Source organism: Aythya marila (assembly GCF_965140915.1).
Source record: "Aythya marila genome assembly, chromosome: 5".
In the NCBI taxonomy this organism is placed as follows: Eukaryota; Metazoa; Chordata; class Aves; order Anseriformes; family Anatidae; genus Aythya; species Aythya marila.
Genome location: NC_139046.1, coordinates 58,141,742 through 58,160,245, shown reverse-complemented (window position 1 = coordinate 58,160,245; position 18,504 = coordinate 58,141,742). Strand labels below are relative to the sequence as shown.

Below are 18,504 nucleotides of genomic sequence, written 5' to 3'. Positions count from 1 at the left end.
GGGTTTAATAAACTGCTTTGAATAACTTGGATAAGGTTGTACTGCAGTATAAATTCAAACTTATAAAAATAAATTCACAGGTGAAATAATCTGTGCAAAGCTAGTTAGATTAAAAATTAAACAAATAGTAAAATATTTTGTGAACTGATTCAATCCATACCTGATACAATAAAATTGGTTTTTTGATTTTTCTGAATGTGCTTATTTAAATAAGTGCATTGAGTTACTTCAAAGCACGTTTTTTACTTTGTTACATGTACAGTTGTAATTAACTTCAAAAATAATTTGGAGGATTTGCTCATAATTCTAATTTTTTTTCTTCAAGTAAATGAGTAGTCTGTCATCTTACAGATATAGTCGCAGCTTGTCGATGGTGAGTGCACATGCTTGTTGTAGACAATGCATTACTTAAACTTAGTAGAGCTTCACTTTATTCATTAGTCTGCTTGGAGAGTATGTGCTCTTAATATGAACAGACTTAGGTTTTTGTAGCTTCTCATTGCATTCATGTATATATTTAAACTATTACTTCCCCCTCCCCCAGGGATAGTGTTTGAACATCCTTTTCTCTTTTTGATGCTTTAGCTGTCCCACTCATCACGCGGCAATCAGCCAAATGAATGTGGTATTCACCACAAAAAATCACTTTGTTCCAAAGTGTCTCAGCATTGTTCTGCAATCATTTGGTCTAATTTCATTGAGTAATATCAGGCAATCCTCTTTTTAACAGATAAATATTGTCTATTTAATGCTATAAAGTTGCTGTGAAGTAAGTGAAATCGGAAGTCTCTTATGTTTCCTGAAGTATGATGTGTATAGAACAGCGACAGTAGGTTTGAAGACAATGTTTATGAGGACAATAAAGCGTGTATGTTGTGCATTGAGTTTCTTTCTATATACAGAAGAACATCCTTAGTGGGAAAAATGTGAATGTAAATTGAGGGTGTTCCTCCTGATTTGCATAGAAGTGTATTCTAATACAGAGGATATGGGGATTTCTGGTAACAGTTGGAGAAGTGTAGGTGATGATTAGCTGAGCACAAACAAAAAAGACTGAATTTAGTGACAACTTCAAAAAAATTACTAGTGTTTTTCTTTAGTACAAGGGATAACTTTCAGTGACACGATTCTATACCTGAAAACAAGCACCTGTTGAAGCCCTTTCTGATTGTTAACCAGGACATCAGAATGTCAGTTTAATACTGTGGACTCTGTAATAGATTTCTTCTGTTCAGTAAAAATTACCAAGAATAAACATTCCCCTCTGGCTATTCTAATCCAACTTCTTCAGAACAGGGGCCTAGGTTTTCTAGTTGCTTTTTATTCTATTTTTTTTTTTCCTAGGTTTTCTTACAGAGAGGTCATGAAGGAGCTCTTCCCACTTTAACCACTCTCTTCCGTTTCCTTCATTCCTAAAACATACTTGTGCTTTCTGGAAAATCTGAAGGGGTTTGCACTGCACAGTGTAGTGCCATGCAAAACCTGAGACAGAATGGAGGTGTGTGTAGTTGTTCTAGCAGGGCTAAATAATGAATTTAGCAGCGCTTCACAGATAACTTGGGCAAGTGGACTTCAGTATTGAGATGCAAATGGAAAGCAGTAGGTTAGTATTTGAAAATGTCACTTATGCCCAGAAGATAAATTGGTGTTTGCAATACTAAGTGAAGACTAAGTTGATAAAACCGTAAAGTTGCTCATCAGGAGAAGCGAACCATAAAGACTAAGCTTGAGTTATTAGAGGTATTAAAACATTGGTGGACTTGCCGGTTATGGTCATACTGGTTGTACTATATCTAGACCTAAACTAACAGTAGTATACTGTTATGGTAATATACCATATAGTATGTAGTAGTACACTATATACAAAAGCTGAACCTTCTTGGAAGGATGTTCTGCAGAAGAACTCTGCCTTCTGATGCACAGAGTGGCAGTGAAGTTAAAAATGGCACCAGAGGCACCTGCAGTAGTGATATAGGCTGCTTAGGGGAGTCCATTTATTTTGAGAACTCAAACCTGTGGGATTTGATGGAACTGTTGCAGAAATCAAGTTAGTTGTTGTTTTGGTTTGCGGTGTGTTGTTTTTGTTTGTGTTTGTTTTCTTGCTTGCTTGCAAAAGAGCCTGGACTTCAGGTATCTTTAATCTTCTTTGAGTAGAATCATGGGGAGAAAAAAAAAAAAGATATTTCAATACTGTACCTTGAGTCAATGAGGGGTGCACCTACTTTTTTAGAAGGGGGATAAGGCAGAAATGACTTGTAAAACTGAAGAGGATGTCAGGGAAACGAAAGATTTTTGGTGAGATTTATTGCAATTCAAACAGCCAGCAAGCACTAAGTATAGTGATGAGCATGATTTGAATTTTTTTTTTTTTTTAAACCATAGAGTAAAAAGAGGAAATTAGTGAGAGGAGGAACTTAAGAGTATCCATGCAGTCTTCTAAAAGTTGTGCTTGACTGTTTAGTTCATGAAGGATATCCTAATTATAGCATGAAACAAACAAACTGTAGTTTCTATAAGTACTATTTGATTGAGCTGCATGAGAAATTGGATGTGCAATTTCGTAGGAGGTAGATTATGAGTTCGAAAAAGATAATAAAAGTACCTAACAGCAGTTTTGGCTGCTTGGACATGAGCCAGCTGTACTCCGTTCCTAAATCTGTTCAGGGTCAAGAATCGAGGGGGCTTGACCAATCCACAGCCCATCTTGTAAAACTACAGCCTGAAGCAAACACTTTAAAGAAGGCTTGACACTTTCTAAAGGTTATAACGAGTAAATAAACCATCAAATTACTCCTCTTTTATTGTTATGGTAGTCTTTTTATAAAAACACTTAAATCCATGTAGTCCTAAGGCATCTAATAAAAAATGAACACTTTTAAGGTTTTGTGTTTTTTCGATACCTCATCAAAGTTATATACAACGTTATGCTCCCAAGTATAACAAAAATGTTTGGGTCTTATTAAACAGCTGTAGGAACTTTTTTAAAAAGTGCTTCACAAGTTTTAAAAGCCTTCACTTCAAAATGGGTAAACTATAAATGTCCTTTGAAAGAAGTAAAAATGATGGATAAGGCTTATAATTGTTAGCGGTTTCACATGAAAACGCTTATCATATAATTGTCATTCTCACTTTAAGTATTTATTATGTTTATTGTTTTTTTTCAACAGTAGTTACACATATATACACATTTTTGAGAGCTTCCAGATTTTCCTTTATAATCTGGGAGTAAGTTGGAGTGTTGTTCCCCTAGAGGACTTCAGTTCTTATCCTTCTTAGGTTTCAAAGCAAAGAGCTCATTTAAGTGGAATTTAATGCCGTTTTCAAATTTGTATTTATGTAGTTAGATGTAAAGGACTTGGTGTGGATATGGCAGTTATTACTTATAATTAGGGCTTAAATTTTACATGCTGTTTCCAAGATCAACTGTAAAATTTTCAATTTGTGTACTCATTAAGATTTAAAATACACATTTTAAAATTCAAATGGTGTATATGCTTGATTACAATAGTCTGCCAATCCAAATTTTTATACAAATATTTTTATTAGTTTGTACTATTATTATTATTATTTTCTAGATACTAAAGGCTTAGTTTTATTTAGGTAACTGTTACATTTAAGTAAGCCTGGTGTATATGAATGGAAGTTTGCTTTGTCAGAAATTTATAACACTATTGTGTTGCTGCTTTTTTTCTTTCCCTTTATTTCATGAGTTTCATATGGATAGGTACTTGTTGATCTCCAACAACTATTGAAATTAGTGATATTTTTGCTATTAATTTTAGTGAGGTCGGAATCCAAGTGCGTATGTTAATCTTTTTTCTTTATCAGTTTATCTTCAGAGTTGTATTTTCTGAAGCTAGTCACAGTTTAGAGAATTTACAAGAAAAAAAAATCTTAGGCTTTCATTTTAACAAATATAACAAACTATATGAGTTTATTAAGAAGAGAATGAGAGAGTTACAATCATAGATCTGAAAAAATGTAATAATCATAGAATGACTAGTTTTCATGTTTTCAAAATAATGAATATTCTTGAAAAACTGGGTAGCACGTTATGAAAAAGCACACTAGGACTCGATTGCACAGGCACTTCTGATATTCTGGGTGCAGTCTTCTTGTCTGTGTGGATGAGTCCTTGCTACATCACAAGCAGCAATGTGTTCCCGTTACGTCTGTTGCATCGGTACAAATATTTGTGTTCCAGCAGGCTAGATCTGACCCGTGGGAGAACTGGCTGCATCCTTCTCCCAGGTTAGTTGTCCTCTGGATATGCTGGTGCCTGCCCAGGGGAGTGGCAGAAATATGGAGTCTGGGAAGAATTGTAACTGCAGCGCATTTTTATTAGTTTAGGAATAATTTAGGTAACCCACTTTAAGGGTCAGATTTTATGATCTTACACTTCAGTACAAAACTTTTGCTAATTATGTATCATTTTAATAATATTTGTAGTTTAGTGGCACAACTTGCTTAAGATTTGTAAGAAGCTGTGAGTCAACCTAGTTTGTTTTTGTTACTCCAGGGAACTTAGAATGTATTATCATTAATTGCTTATAGATTATTATGGGAAAACAAAGTCATTGCAACTCTGAAGTACTATTTGTTAAGGCAGAATAGAGACACACTGTTACCTTTTCAATTCTTTTAATTTATTTTTATTTATTTATTTTTTATTTATTTATTTATTTTTTTTACCATAAGGCATAAGAAATTTTTAGGGATCTCTTCCCCCTATAACCTGTTAAGTACATATCATAGGAACAAATCTAAACACCTTCTCTAGTTCTCTGTGAACCAAATTTTAATTTAAAAAGTATGTTTAATATTTTACATATAACATTGACACAAGTGTAGAGGCATGCTTTTAGGTCCAACAGGTAACTCCTGAAATATTTAGGAGTAGCCTCCTGTGGGTAGAAGTGTGTGTTATTTCTGTCCACACATGTGCCTGTAAACTGCCTGGCAATCAAGGAAGTCAGTTTTGACCCTAAAACCTATAAAAGATGTCACTGTCAAAAACCTATGTTAAATCACCTTGGGACATATTTTGCCATTTAACTTCTATTGATAATACAGTGGGACTATGGATCAAATGTTACACTAAGTGAGAAAGGGTTGCAAAGCCTTCTTTAAAATGCTCTTGCACAAATTGAAGTGCTATAAATATCCTTGTACTTAAAACTTAAACCTCTCCTTTGCACAGGGTTTTAGGAAGAATTGCATGTTTTAGCTGCAGCATATGTCATTCTTTGCAGCCAAATATTTGGATTATCTGCTTCATGATAGGAAGGAGTAAAACCTTCATTTTCTTTCTCTATTGTTTCTGATTTTTTTTTATTTTTTTTTTACTTCACCTAGCAGTAGTTTGTTTTCTCAATTTGTAATTTATGGCACATAACAGTAGTTAATGGTATTGCAATTCAATGGAGTTTTACTTAACAGGTATCAAGAGATTAATTTCTCCTATTTTTTTTTTTTTTTTTTTTTTTTTAACCTTAATGTAGTCACTTGTTCAAGGTAAGGACCACTGCAGAGAAAAGGCAGGAAATCGGCCTTCTGAAGCTCAGAGCAACACATTAGTGTAGCTCTAGGTCTTACGTCCCTTAAAGGATATTATTTTGGCTCTCTATATAAACAGGACAGCAGTGAGTTGCTTATTGTGATATACATAAACGGCCTATGTACTTTTCTTGAGAGAGGTTGTGATTAATTTTTTTTTGAGGAGAATCTGTTGCTCTTCCTTTGAGTATGGTATTTGTAAAAGAAGGCCAGTGCTTGTGTTTTTATTTAAAAAGGAAAAAAAAAAAACTTACAAGGGAAGGTGATTCCTATTAGGAAAATCTGACTTTAATACCACAGTCTTTTGGGAAAACAATAACTTGTTAGGAACTATGATTAACAACAGATGCATCTTATTTATTGTCACAGTAGCAGTTTTATTCTTGACAAGGTGCTTGTGTCAGCACAGATGTAACACACCTTCCTAATTGTTCCTAGTCCATCTTCTGGATTGTGAAGGAACTTTAGACTTCAATAATGTTCTTCTAAGACTTTCAGGTAGCTCATCTCATCAAAAATGTGTCATTTATCCATGAATTATCTTTGATTTTTTATATTGATCTGACAAATCAGCAGGCTTCTTGGCAGAAAATGTCAGGATAAATATCTCACTTTCTATAATAAGGACAGAATAGCTGGCACAAATTTTCAGCTGTTGTGGGAGAAGGCAAAATAAATAAGTAAACAGTCTACTTTGAATGAAGTCATTGTGAAATTGTTAGTGTCCCAAAGATTCTGACTCATTACCACGATTATCTGTATCATTGATTAATCATTGATTCTTGATGCATTTGTTGCAGCTCGCTGAATTTCTTTTCATCTCAATATTGTGACTTGATTGATCAGGATATTCAATTATTTTTCAACTGTGAAGTAAAGTCAAGTCTGTTTTATTGTCTTTGAGTCTTTTTTTTTTTTTTTTTTTTTTTTTTTTAAGATGCATAAGAGAATACGTACAAAGAGGGAACTGAACTGTTCCTGCCAACTGAGAGCTATAATCCTAGCTCCTAATGTTCCACTGTGCACGTTAATCTACGTTGTTTATTCTGCAAGCTTTCTGACTGAAACAACCAAGCTGTTAGATAGCTTAGCAGATAGCCATCTGCCATTTCACCACATACACAAAACTGTTGTTTCCTTCTTGCTGTGCAGTGTATATACGCATACTGTTTTGTGTAATGGTCTGTAAAAAAAAAAAAAAAAAAAAAAAAAAAAAAAAAAAGAGTAAGACTATAAAAGTTATGTTGGTGTCTGATTTGCCAATAACTGTCTTAAATTTTCACTCTTTTTTTTTAACTAGGAAACAGAGATAAATTATGAAGATCAAATAAGTAAAATTGTTGTAGAGAAACAGGAACTTGAATGGCAGAAGGTAACTGTCTTAAATGATTATATTATTTCAACTGTTGGGGTTTGATTTTAAGATAATACTAATATGAATTGTAGTATGGTACAATTCCCTTTCTTAAGGCTATTGTCACTTCTAGTAGTAAAACGTGGTATATGATAGTTTTTCCAGTCTTTCTGTTGTTTTCATATAGATTTTGATTGTGCCCAATCTAAAAACTTGCTTAACGAATAATCCCGTCATAATATTTGACATGACTGGAAATCTTCAAATAAAAGGGATGTAAATATTCGATGAAATGTCCCATCACTTCAACATGAGGCATCTTGACACGTTAATCTGGGGGAAGCTACGTGGCAACATCTCTGTAGTGTGATTGGCTTTGGCAAGTGCCAGTACCATTGCAGTTGTACAAATAGTTTCACTTGCAGTGTTTTGGGATAAGATTTATACATACAGGGGAAAAAAAAAAAAGTTATTTTAAACAGTAACTTACAGGTTAGACATACTCAGAAGTGTTATGTCAGCTTTTAAACGCTCAGAATGTTCTCAGTAAAATGAATCTAACATTCTTTTTAGGGTTAGGGCTCCTGAGGTTATGCTTTCATAGGAAATCCATTCCCTTCTCTAATACAATCAAACCTATGACCCCTGTCACTAGGTCACAAGATAAAAGGCTTCACTCTATATATTTTACGATCACAGAAAAAAACAATAACTTCAGCTCTATCCTTGATCTTGGGATATTTAACATCTTAGTAGTAAAGGAAGTCTATTTCGTCTTGGAGTTCATACTAACCATCTTAAATTAATAATCCTAACTCTGTGTTTTTTTCATGGAAGATATATATGTGCGCAGAAACAGGAAACATTTTATATTTGTAGAAGCAACAGTGCTTTCAATTTGTAACCCTTCTTTGCTTTTCTTAACCTAGCATTGCAGTCCTTAATAATTTGGGTTCAAAAGGGATGATTTCCCTTCTTTCCAAGACCTTAAAAACAATTCAATTTACCATTTATAAAAAGATGGAACTTAGAGTCAGTTAGATAAGCTCTGTTTTTTTCCCCACGCTTGGATTTTAATTGGCAAACCTAATGTAAGCAACAGGTCATAGATCTTCATAGGAACTTCAGGTGAGCACATATGTAAAGTTCTGGAACTTCAAAAGAACGAATTATGCTTCTAATTCTGGAGATCCAGGAAGATGAAAATGCAAAAGTATGAGATGTAGCCTGAATTTGTGACTTCATGGTTTCTGAATGCAAAAATTACATTGACCTCAGTTGTAGTTCAGGTAGTAGACAGCTTCTCCTCTTGGCTTATAAAAAGTTCTTTATGTTTTCCTTCAGGGATACCCTTCTGCCAACATTTTTGTTATTCATTATATATTTTATTTTATGTAATTGTAGTGAACAAGCTTCAAATGAAGATGTAACTTAAGCTAAGCTTCTGATTTAAGACAAAGATTTGCTTTCAAATTGTAATATGTTTTGAGAATATTGTTGCTGCTGTTGAAAAATGCTATAGTATAGAAAACAGTAAGGGGAGTACTTACTCTTAAATCTGGTAAGCGTACTCAGTATACTAAATGTAATATCAAAATATCAAAGGTGATTTTTTCTTATACTTTTAACACCCTCTTCACCAAACATGCATGCCATGTGTGCAAAATATATTCCCAAACAGAATTTCTGAAAATTTCATGTTACTTACTAAAAAACATAATCTAAGATTATTAAAATATATCACTTGAATATACAGCAAATATTGAAGAGCTCAGTAATACTTTTATCTGGTTATTAATTATACAACTTTGTCATTGATGTAAAGGATGACTATTCTGTGAAACTAAACTTTTATTTACATAAATTATCTAATATTAGTTTGAATTACTGTAAAGTAGTGTCACTTAATTTGGCAGTACCATGCTTATAAACTTTTATTTCTGTAGAGGGTAGGAATAATCTCCTGAGAATAGTTTAATTGATGGTAATCCGCTACCAATTCTGGATTTGGGGCATACTTGGCATGCCTTTCACCCATTGGAGAACCTGTCTTTGAAAACAGTTCTAAGAGAAAACTTGGCTTATTCCTCAAGATTCATGTTTTTACACCTCTGAATATTCATTCACGTACTTGTTGGTTGGAATTCAATGCAAATCAGAACTGTCTATAAATATCTTGCAATGAATTAATCTGTATGTACATCGGTATAAGTCTTTACCTTCACAGATTCTCTTCTTACTCAGATAAAAAGACAGAAGCTCTCACTTGCAGAATTTGAAAGTAATGCCTATTTGGTGGAGAAAGTAGCAATTTTAGAATCACTTTGTCAGAAAATCTCAAATCCCTGGTTAAGGGAGAAGAAGAAATAGGAAATAGGTTTCTCACACATACAACAAATTATCATTTCAGTTTCTCACACATTTGTTTTTAGCAGTCTGTATTTTTTTATTTTTTTTTTGTACAGTTACTGCTTAATCATTATTTCCTACTTCACACAAAGACTTCATAGCTAAACACACATCTGCAATTTGAGATAGTTGCTCAAGGACAGAGTTTTTTTGGATTCCCTTTACCTAATATTTCTTTAGTGCCCAGAATTTAAAAAAATTGATCTCACAAAGATATCTTCCGTATTACTTCACCTCAATTAGTTTTTTCCTATCCTGAGTGTAGGAACACGATCTTTAAAGATCTTATGGCTCTGCAAGTTGACAGCATTTAGTATTAGTCTGAAATTATTATCATTTTCTTGTGTGCCATTTTATGGCTATGAGTAAAGCCAGGCAGCAGGATGATAAATGTCTTGCACTGTGATCATCTTCACTTTGTCTGTTCTGTCCTCCTTCAGCCCTTTCACGCAGTTTCAGTTAAATTTTAGTCATTTAACTAAAACAGAATAACAGATGGTATTTCATTTAAATGGAGATGAAGATCTATCTAGAACTGCGTGAAAGTACTATCTTAATATGGCAGTGAGTGTAGGATTTCTTATGCAGCTTTATAGGATGGGTAAGAGCTGCTTATAGCTGTCCCAGCAACAACACATTTGAATTCCTGAGGTGATAATTGTTATGAACTAGAAGAGAAGCCCCTAGATGATTACCAGTGTCTATTATATATAAATGTCTATTTATAAATGTCTATTTAATCTTTGGGTTTTGCTTTTAATCGTCTATCTATTAAACCTATTTTTTCCTTAAGATTGTATGTATGGTTTGCTTTAAATACTGTTATTTCCTGTGAGCAGGAGACTCTGCAGCATCAGACAGACATATTACAGCAACAGAACAAAGAAGCTATGGCAGCTTTTAAAAAGCAGGTAGCACAATAAAGCTTTCCAATATGACACTAAGATTTCAGAATATGATGGCATAATAGCAAGTTTTCAGTTGGTATTATGATACTTTTGCATGTAAAATGATGGAATATACAGCTCAAAAAAAAAAAAAAAAAAAAAAATCCAAACATACTACACTTGGCAATTCATTCACAATAAGCCACTATTACTGGGATTTTCTTTCACAAAAATTCCTCGAGAAGCTTCTTCTAAATCTTATTTTTTGTTTGTTTGTTGTTCCATTCTCCTCCGCTTTCAAAAATGGCACATCTTTTGCAAATCGTTTCGTGCCCCCATGGAAAAAGACCTGTAATGTAACTTATCCAGTTCAATGTCTGAAAATATGTTTCAGTCCTTCAAATCAGGATCGTTTTTATCCATAAATCAATAAATGAGTGTTGAAAAGCTGCAGAGAACAGTCATAAGAACTGAAAATGTTGCATGTGGTGATGAATAAATTTATCACTAATGCTGTGATGTGCAATCATATCACACAAATAATAAGCAAGTCTTTTCTTTCTTGAAAAAAATAGTTTGTGATTCACAAGCTTACTGCTATTGTAGGACTACGAATATAGATATATATTTTAAAATTATATATATTACCCTGCAAAGTATAAATATGTTGCCTTGTCAAGCTGCATGAATAAATCCTAACTGCTATATTGACTTGTTTCCACTTTTTATGCCACTGAATCAAGTTACAAGCAAGGATGTTTGCCATGGAAGAAGAAAAGGTACTGTATATTAGAATTTATTTTTCATCTGGTGAAGCACATAAGCAAGTGATTATGTTATGTAACTTGTCAAACACCTTCTAAGTATAAATTATATTACAGTTCAAGTATTTTTCTTCCTATGGCTTTTACTAAAGCTATTTGTTTATAAAATATAAACTACAGTTACTTTAAACAATTGTTATTCCTTCTTTATAACCTGTATAACTTTAATTACTTGTGAAATAATATTTTAAGATCTGTTTATGCTAAAAAGTTGTTTGAAGAATAAATGTTCTTTGATACCTCTATACTGAAGTTATACAAAACTGTATTTATTTTGAGGTCTTGGGGTACTGTAATAAGTTTTTTTTGTTGTTGGTGGTGGTTTTTTGTTTTGTTTTGTTTTTTACATGAGAGTTGGCCAAAAATAACTCTGTTTTGGTAAAAAGATTATAATAGGGTTTCTATTGATTTACCTGAGGTAGTTTAAGATATTGAGACTAAATTTGTTTGTTTCTTTGTGTTTTGTTTTTTTTTTTTTTTTTTTAAACCACATGAGGCTTTTATACCAAACTGTGTGTCTGCCTCTTTGTTTGAATAAGGGATTTGCATTTGCTGTATTAGAGGCCTCTTTTAAGAAGTCAAGCAGTTGAATATCTATATAAGGGCTCTTAATTAAGACTAGATGAGTATGCTGTATATATTTCATAAGGACTTTCATGGAAAATTGTAAATAGATGAAATAGGTTTGAAAGTATATTAAAGTAAAATACGTTGTTTTCATTTATAGCATCTGGCTTAGCTATTGTTTTACTCATATTTAAAGATTTTTCCTTGTTAAGACATGCTGCTTGTCCATGCCTACCATGTAATAGTCCCTGATGTGTATTTCCAGTGACAGTTACTGATTCGGAGTTGAATTATGTACAGATGTGTTTGTTTTTGTTTTTTTTTAAACTTCAAATACTTCCATTGAACCCAGTGATGCTTTCAGTACTTCGTACCAAAGTAACTAAAATAATAAATCTAGCTGTAATGGTTCAGGACAGAGTTTGAATACAAACAATAACTTTTGCCCAATTTACAATATATGTACCTTTATTAAGTCATTCGTCAAGGTTGTTTCAGGAGATTGCACTGCCAGCACTGTTTGAAACAAGTAGAACACCCAAGGATGGGTGAACGGATGTGATGTTTCTACAAGTGTACTCTGTTACCTAGATTACACTTTCCATTGTATTGATTGCTACCTGAGATTCTTACCTAATTCAATTGCATTTAAATTCTTTAAATTGTTCATCTGTGTGCATGTAATTTTTTTGATCTTGCCTTTGTCAGGCTTCTCCCCAAGAACAGAAAAATCTAAAACTTATTGACAGGTCATAAGTGGTAAAAAAAAATATATTGTCACATCTTCACTCTTTTCTTTATAGTAATATGTACATGCATTCAGCTAAATGTGTGTGTGTGTGTATATACGTATATATATAAACATTTATTTGAATTTTTACCTGTTTTTGCATTTGTAAATTGTTCTGTCATAGCAGAGTAGTGCTATTTTAATAATATTCGTCTTGATAAGATTCCATTGTAAATGCATTTATTCTGTCCAAATCCTGAAGCACAGATTTTGTTTTGAAAGGGAAAATACCAACTTGCTGTAGAAACAAAAGAAAAAGAAATTGATGGGCTGAAAGAAACACTAAAAACATTACAGGTAACGTGTTATTTTTGTTAAATAACGTTCCTTGGTATTCAAGTGTTCCGGCATCACAATAACCTGACCAGCTGTTTTTAAGAGGGTCTTTATGGCAGTCTCTTTTCAACTTCCTAGTACACTTACACATCACTTTCCAACACTGAGTTTCTGTTCTGGTCTTCAGCTTCTGGTCTTCAGCTACTTTCAGTTAACTTTCCAGCTAAAGTTCTTTTCTTCTACAAGAACTTTCACACGCCACTTTTTCTTTTTTTCTTTTCATGTCTGCAGTCTTTCTTTTTCTTTGTGCCGTTCTCCTCTGGAGCCTTCTCACCTGTCTGGAAACTCTGGTTTTGGACTCCTAAACACAAAAAGTATTCACTCTGGACCTCCAACTCGCAAAGCTACCTGTCTTTTGTATTAGTTTCCCTGACTTTGTGTCACTGGGAGGTTTCTATATTTTTTTCCACTTAATCCATTGCTTTACAATGTCTGTTAGTAAAAGTAAAAATTGTCAGATAAACCCACAAATTATTCTGGTGCTTCTTCCTGTTATTTCTGTTTTGTATTTTATTATGTTATAAGGTTTTGTTTCATGTTGTAGCTGTATTTTTTGGTTATTTGAAATAAAGCAAAATCTCTGGGTTATATTTTTCAAGAAAGTTCACATCTCTTCCCCAGCTCCCTCCTCAGAAAACCTGAAACTTCTGAATTTGGCATTTGTAATTCAATTTAGGATATAGCTCTGATCACTGCTGCTTTTCGTACATTCTTTCACATTACCTCTTTATGGTCAAACAGGCTGATGTTGGTATAGTTTTAATTCTTTAATTTTTCCATTAGATTCTTTAATTGGAATTAAAAATGGAAAAGGTAAATCACACGCTTATTAACTACAAATTCATAGGTGGTAAGATAGATTTCAGTTGTCACCTTGGTTTATAAATCAGAGGCAAGTTGGATAAGTAAAGACTGCAGTACCAATTTGTGAATTTGGACGGGTGTGTGCCTTGCAAGGGGTGATAACACCACCTTTGGCATCTGGGCTTGTCAACCAATTGGCACTCCTACAAACAAGTCATCTTCAGTAGATTGTTACCACCATCAAGATGGAAGTGGTTTCATCAATTAATATTACAATATTTTTTGTAGTTTCCAGGACAGTGAAATCCTAAATGACACTTATTCTATTTGTAGGTAAACATAAAAAAAATTTATGTTTAAAAACTTTACACTTGCTAAGGGTTGCTCAGATTTCTGCATCCAAATGAGTCTCCAAATTAGAGACATCTTTTTGATTTGTTTTGGATGTTGAATGGATAGTCTAGTTCTGCAGTATGCTCTAAAGAAGAAATAATCCCAATCTGCCCAGTCCCAGATAGTGTTTGGGCATGTGCTAGAAGCACTTCAGTGAGAGACTTGGTTATGTGAACTGAAGTGTTCCTTTAACGAGTTGTAAATATATCCATTAAGTGATGTGGTAAGCATGGACAAATGAGATATAGTTGGAGAAAATCTGAAGTTGACTGTTGTCAAAGGAAGGATTACCTCTTAAAATCCAGAGACATTGTGTTTGCTTCTGCTACAAGCACGGTGATTAAAATTGTTTTAGGTGTTTTAATCATAGATTAGAATCACTAAGGTTAGAAAAGACCTCCTAGGTCATCTGGTCCAACCATATCCCTACTACCAATGTCACCCACTAAACCGTGTCCCTAAACACTGCATCCAACCTTTCCTTAAACACCCCAGGGTCGTTGATGCTACCAGCTCCCTGGACAACCCGTTCCAATGCCTGACTACTCTTTCTGAGAAGAAATGTCTCCTAATTTCCAACTTAAACCTCCCCTGGTGCAACTTGAGGCCATTCCCTCTTGTCCTATCACTTGTTATCTGCGAGAAGAGGCTTACCCCCCGCTCCCCACAATTTTCTTCTGGTAGTTGCAGAGAGCAACAGGGCCTCCCCTGAGCTGCCTCTTCTCCAGACAAATAACTTGAGCTCCTTCAGCCGTTCCTGATAAAACTTGTGCTCCAGGCCCCTCACCAGCTTCATAGCCCTTCTCTGGACATACTCCAGGTCCTCGATGTCCTTCTAGTGAGGGGCCCACAGCTGAGCACAGTACTTGAGGCGTGGCCTAGTTAAAAGAGAATTAGTGTTACTGTAAATGCCATGTTAATAACATCTGATGTTCTTCAGGATATTCACTACTTCATATATTTTCTCTATAATAATGGGTGTTAATGATTTTTCAATAAGTTCGGTTCTTATTAACAGTCTTTTATAATAGATCAAGTGTTCCATTGCTGCCTTCAAACCTTGATATAGCACAGATGAAGTAGAGCAGTGAAAGGTTTCACTGGCTTTTCCGTTTTCAGTTTTTCTTAGAAAAGTTTATCATTGTTTATTGTACAGTTGAGAGTGCAGATCAAACATTTTTGTAACTGTATAGTTCAGATCTAGAGAATTCTGCTGTGGCTTGAGGAAGTGGGAGGCCACAATGAACCAGTGGACCCAGAGAAAATGTTTGGAAATCAGGCTAAAATATGACTGAGCAATTTTCAGTTAAGTTCTGTAGTCCTTTATCTAAACAGTCAAAATACTACCTTAAAAATGATTGCTCTCTAGGCTTAGGTTTGTTTTTTAGAAATACTTGCTATGTAGGATTTACACATACTAAATTCACTGATGCTTCCCTAATTATTTACAAGTCAATGTCTTAGGATGTTAAAGGAAAAAATAAAATAGCAACAGCTTTAGTCTCAAGTATTATAAAAATCAAAATTCTATTGGTGGTGGTGTATGAAAAGAAGTGTTAATGACTTCAAATGTTAGCTTTTATTATTAAAGCATGCAAGATGGGTACAATATATCTTTGTATAAAACCATTGGACTATCTACTTTTTTTTTTCCCCCAGAAGGGGATAAACTTTATTCCTGTTTTCTTCTCTGTTTATTTCAAAGGGTTAAGTTTATAGAATGTAGTCCCTTTAAATATTATGATACATGACAGTGATCAGAGGTATTTATGTATTTTTCAAAATTCCTGTAGCTGCAAATCAATGTAAAGCATTTTTTTTAAAAACATAAAGATGATGTTAAGTGAGTCTTATAGCAAAATAGGGTAACCATTCATTTGAAAACAGTGTTTCTGTATTGGATTGGAATAAGTGCAATTAAATCTTAGGTATAAGAATATTTAAATATCTACAGTTTGTCTTCAGGAAAAAAGGGTAACTGCAGTTCAACTGATAGCTCTTTTTCATTTGACAGATTTCAAAATACACTTTACAAAAGAAACTGAATGAAATGGTAAGAAATTAATAAAAGAGTAAGTTTTTATGAAAAGAGAATGTCAGTTTATATAATGTCAATCCTAGCTATCTCTAATACTTGATGGGTGTATAACTGTAAGTAATTGAGAGGTGATATCACCTTTGAGTCTGAAAAAGTTTTCTCTCTAAAGTAACGTTCTCAGTTTCTTATGTTGTGATAGCTGCTGCTTAAATCATTTGGATTTTTTCTTCATGAATAAAAATAATTGGCTCATGTTATAGAACAGAATGAAAATTATTTTTTCATGGTCTGATATGAAAAATGTAATTATAGTACCCATATAATTGTAGGATCTAGCATATCCATCCCAAAGAAGTAGTAGAAAATTCTGGACAGCTTTTTGCTTTTGTTTTGTTGTTTGAGAAAAACTGATCATGGATTTTCTCACTCTTTCACCACTCTTTTCAGAATTACTTCTCAACATCAGTTCCCCTGAACAGTTTAGATTTCATCCAGTCCAGCTTACTCCCTTTGACACAGAGAATAAATTTATATAGAGTGACAGCTTAGTTGCTCTGAACCCTGTTGTCTGTTTTGGGAAGTGAAAGAATGAGCTGCAGAAACATTGCTAAGCTTGATTGAATAAATGCTGTGAAAATTCTGCTGCTGCTCAACTGGAAAGAATAAAGATAATATTGTCAGACCATTATAAACTGTGATCTTAATTAAGAAGCTCAAAAAACTAGGGTCCAGTTTAGCTTTAAGTACCATGACATTTGTACTGAAAGTCATCTTCAACGCTACAGTGGTTTTACACAAAATATGGTGAAATTGAATAATGTGCCCTCTGACCTGGGAGATAAGGCTACAAGTTAAAGATCAAAGGCAACATAAAATGTGTTTTGTCTTACTTCACTTTTAACTTACGTTTATTCTTAAAATACATCTGATCTAAAAGGGTGCTTAAAATACACAGAATTATTGAACTTATATTTAGATCATTTCACATACTACCTTTCATTAATAATTTGCAAGTTCAGTCTTCCATATGAATGAGTGTTTAAGCAGCACAGATCAATTTCTAGCTTGTAGAAAAGGTGCTGTTATTTAAATATCTTCCTTTTCTATGCTCATAATATTGTTTCAACAATTATTTGAATATTTTGAAAACATTGGGGTACTGTGCCCTTGATACAGAATGTGGTTATTGAAAATGCTGTTGAGTTTGGGACTAAATATTAGAAGTCCTCTTTTGCATGTAGCACCAAATGTAACATGTATGGCCTGGCCATACATGTAGAAGATGTAGAGACAAAAACAAGCAAAAAAAAAACCAACAACACACAAAGTAGAAATTAATTCTTTCCTACAACCATATGCAGTAGTGGGCTAATAAAGTTTTAGACTGGGTTAGATTCTACCAACGTGAGTGATTGTGCTGAAATAAATGTGTTTAAGGGAACAAAAGACCATGTAGAATCTTAGTTATCACAAACGACAAGATATTCTGAAGTAGAATGGATTTTTTGAGACCCATTTACGTTTAAATTTGAAGTTTGTTAGAGATTTAGTTTATATCTGGAACCTTAGAAACTCTGCCAATTAATAAAGTAGCTTTCATATGTGTTGGGAATTGATGTACCATTTTATTTCAGTTTTGTTCCTTTCAGTTCTGTTCTTTTAATCTAACATTTTTGAGGTCTATATATTGCATGTTATTTTAGCATGCTATCCAGTTAAGGTTATGTGAAAACTATAGTGCTCACATCATGTATATGATGACACACTAGAATTTTGAAATAGTAGAATTTTGTTTCTCCATCTCTATATAGCCTTTCAACATAAAACAAAGGATTTTTCTTCCATCATTCTTTTTGTTTATGCAGTAACGGTATTGATTATTGTGTGGTATAGTTGCTTTGTACGTCACTGCATACAGATACAGCCAGGAGGCTGCAGGGTTATTCTGTCAGACAACTAGTGTTGTAACCAACTCGATTGTGGCTTCTGTATTGCATTCTTTTCTTGCTGCTGAAATAAAGGAGTAACTAGAGGAAAATGGTCTTGGGTCAGGTTTTTGTTTCTTCCTTCACTACTTTCCTCACAGGTGATAAAATGTAGAATGCTGAAACTCTGAGAGTGTAGAATAAAAGTGGATGTAGAGTAGAAAAATACTCTTCAAAAACTTTGCATGTATTCATCCTTTCCCTTTTTAAGTTGCACTGGCTTATCCTGGGTATGTCTGAGAAAGCATTTAGAGTTACTTCTCTTCTCAACTTCACTTGTATTTGTAGTACCTAATCCTTAAACATACCATCATGGTGCTAAAATGTAGAAGGCGAGTGAGTCTAAGGCTAGTGATGGCTGGGTTGAAGACCAAAGGGGGAGATGTCACTGTTTATAAGGTGTCACTTGACAGTCAGTATTGATGAGTAAAGTAGATGGGATGAATACTTCTGTGAATGACTGGTAATTAGTCTAGTTTCACTTGCTGACTATATTGGTAAATGAAATGCTTGAGAGACCGTTTATCAAAGCTGAATTCAAGTGATATGAAATGGCCTAGG

General features: G+C 33.7%; 1 protein-coding gene across 1 annotated transcript in view; it reads left to right on the top strand.

The window, feature by feature from the left end:
- The window catches only part of CCDC73 (coiled-coil domain containing 73), a 74,880-nt gene that overhangs the window by 21,984 nt on the left and 34,392 nt on the right, over window positions 1–18,504 (top strand). The window contains exons 3-7 of the mRNA XM_082760753.1: window positions 6,857–6,928; window positions 10,159–10,230; window positions 10,950–10,985; window positions 12,610–12,684; window positions 15,935–15,973. Coding sequence (XP_082616879.1) covers window positions 6,857–6,928; window positions 10,159–10,230; window positions 10,950–10,985; window positions 12,610–12,684; window positions 15,935–15,973 — 294 coding nt within the window. The remainder of the gene's footprint in view (window positions 1–6,856; window positions 6,929–10,158; window positions 10,231–10,949; window positions 10,986–12,609; window positions 12,685–15,934; window positions 15,974–18,504) is intronic.